Source organism: Pristiophorus japonicus, chromosome 9 (assembly GCF_044704955.1).
Source record: "Pristiophorus japonicus isolate sPriJap1 chromosome 9, sPriJap1.hap1, whole genome shotgun sequence".
In the NCBI taxonomy this organism is placed as follows: Eukaryota; Metazoa; Chordata; class Chondrichthyes; family Pristiophoridae; genus Pristiophorus; species Pristiophorus japonicus.
Genome location: NC_091985.1, coordinates 224,249,431 through 224,251,837, shown reverse-complemented (window position 1 = coordinate 224,251,837; position 2,407 = coordinate 224,249,431). Strand labels below are relative to the sequence as shown.

General features: G+C 50.1%; 1 protein-coding gene across 1 annotated transcript; it reads right to left on the bottom strand.

Moving 5' to 3' along the window:
- Positions 1-636: 636 nt before the first annotated feature.
- Positions 637-1,296, bottom strand: LOC139274166 (epidermal differentiation-specific protein-like). Its single transcript, XM_070891205.1, has one exon. The coding sequence runs from the start codon at positions 1,294-1,296 to the stop codon at positions 637-639; it is 660 nt and encodes a 219-aa protein (XP_070747306.1).
- Positions 1,297-2,407: the final 1,111 nt, after the last annotated feature.

The following is a 2,407-nucleotide window of genomic DNA, read 5'->3' as shown; positions in this document are numbered from 1 at the left end:
TCAAAGCGCTTTACAGCCAACGAAGTACTTTCGCTGTGTAGTCGCTGTTGCAATGTGGGCAACACAGCAGCTAATCTGCGCACAGCAAGCTCCCACAGACAGCGATGTGATAATGGCCCAGATCATCTGTTGTTTTGTAATGTTGACTGGGGGATAATATTGGTCTCAGGACAAGGTTCCCTGATGACCTGGTAATTCACTTCTCCCTCGGCACCTCCAGGGTTGACCATGCCCTGCGACATTCCCATACCTACACTGTGAAACATTTCCCAGTTGGATTATGCACAGCACCGCAGTTACCGCAGTTCAATTTCAGGCTCTGCCTGCAGTGGGCAGCCGATCTGATCCCACCCGATCCGCGCCAGCGCCCGAGACCAATTTCTCGAGATTTTAAAAGGGGAGAATGATCCAGACGGAAACATTGGCAATCATTATTCAAGCATTGTAGTTTTATTGGATTGCAATTCTGAGCATACAGAGCCAAGCGACGGTACACCCACAAAAAGCCACACCCCACAACCTGCACCGCGGAACAGCAAGCGGGAGCTTTTCCGGTAAGCAGCTTGCATTGAGCATTCAGTGAAAGAGGTTTGGTGCAGATTCTCTTCTCCAACAGGTTGAGCACAGGAAGGACAGTCAATCAGTAGAGGGGAGGGCAGAATTCGGAGCAGAGGGCCCGGCGTTGGGTCTGCTCAACTCTTCGGTGGCTGGGTCTGCACAGTTTTCCGCAGCTGATTTTGGCAGAATAAAATCGTCGCTGTTTAAGGGTTGCAGTGAAGACACCTTGTCATTGTATTTATATTTTCCGTAGTCTTGGATGTCGTCACCTTTAAAGGCGATGAAACAATCGCCTGTGAAATGGGGACCGTCGTATAGGATCCACACGCCTCCCGTCACCTTGTGGGACGAGGCCATATTGTCGAACTTAGAATTTTTCAGATCTGTTTCATCATTCTGGGCAATGTGCTTCCTACCTTTATAATCAGTGTGTTGGTACAGTTTAATCTTTCTCACATCTAGCGCTTCTGTCACCAGGCGCAAGAATTTGATCCGTTCCTTCATCTTGTCAGACAGCACATGGTCCCCTTCTCCATAAACCACGAATTCTCCCTTGCCACGGAGTCCCTCTCCTTCTTGCTCCATGTCCGTGTATGCAACCCAGTGTTTGCCTTGCACCGTCAGGGATTGAGCACGGTCACTCCACGAAACATCCGCAAGGTTATTCACTTTGTCTCTAAAGCAGTACGCAGGGCCGACAAAGTTGGGATTCTCGAACAGGATAATCCTGCCGGTCATCTTGACTGCGGATTCGGTGGGTGATCAGTGACACTGCAAACATTCAGTGGTTTGCAGCTTGATGCCTGGCCTTATATTCACTATCTCCCTGTTGACACAGCACATTATAACCACTGCTCAGCGTCCATAGGTGAATCATCAAAAGCTTCACCCAGAATTGCACCAACCCCGAATGGGTGGAGCACAACTTGATCAGCAGGAGGTAGAGACACATTGCACAAGATCCTGGAACCTGCCCTGTCAGCAATTGCAGTGGCGCCGAAATTCTGTCACGCAAGAAAGAAGGCGCTCCTCCTGAATTTGTGGGGCCATTACCGAAAGGCCCAATCGATTTTCAGCCTAAAAAGTTGAAAAGTGGGTTCCAGTGCTAAGGAGCCCTTCCAAAGTGCAGTTTGCAGCGGTGTGGCTGTGTTCATGAAGCGGAATCCCTACGGAGAAATTCAACATGCTGGTAATGTGTTTGCAACAAGTCAACTGCTCCCTGGCCGCCTTAAAGTCAGGGTTTGTAGCTTGGCCCCGAGAGGAGAAGGAGTTCACGTGGAGCATGGCTGGTGTGAGAGCAGCAAGGAGGGCAAGCCGCTTCCAATATTGTCTCCGTCAGGGACCCTGTTTAAAGGGGGAGTCTCTCACTGTCAGGGACCCTATTTAAAGAGAGAGTCTCTCATTGTCAGGGACCCAGTTTAAAGAGGGAATCCCACCATCAGGGACCCTGTTTAAAGAGGGAGTCTCTCACTGTCAGGGACCCTGTTTAAAGAGGGAGGCTCTCACTGTCAGGGACCCTGTTTAAAGAGGGAGTCTCTCACTGTCAGAGACCCTGTTTAAAGAGGGCCTATCTCCATAAGGGACCCTGTTTAAAGAGGGAGTCCCACCATCAGGGACCCTGTTTGAAGAGGGAGTCCCACCATCAGAGACCCTGTTTAAAGAGGGAGTCGCTCACTGTAGGGACCCTGTTTAAAGAGGGAGTCTCTCACTGTCAGGGACCCTGTTTAAAGAGGGAGTCTCTCACTGTCAGGGACCCTGTTTAAAGAGGGAGTCTCTCACTGTCAGGGACCCTGTTTAAAGAGGGAGTCTCCCCATTGTTATGCTTTCGGTACAAACTCACAAACACACA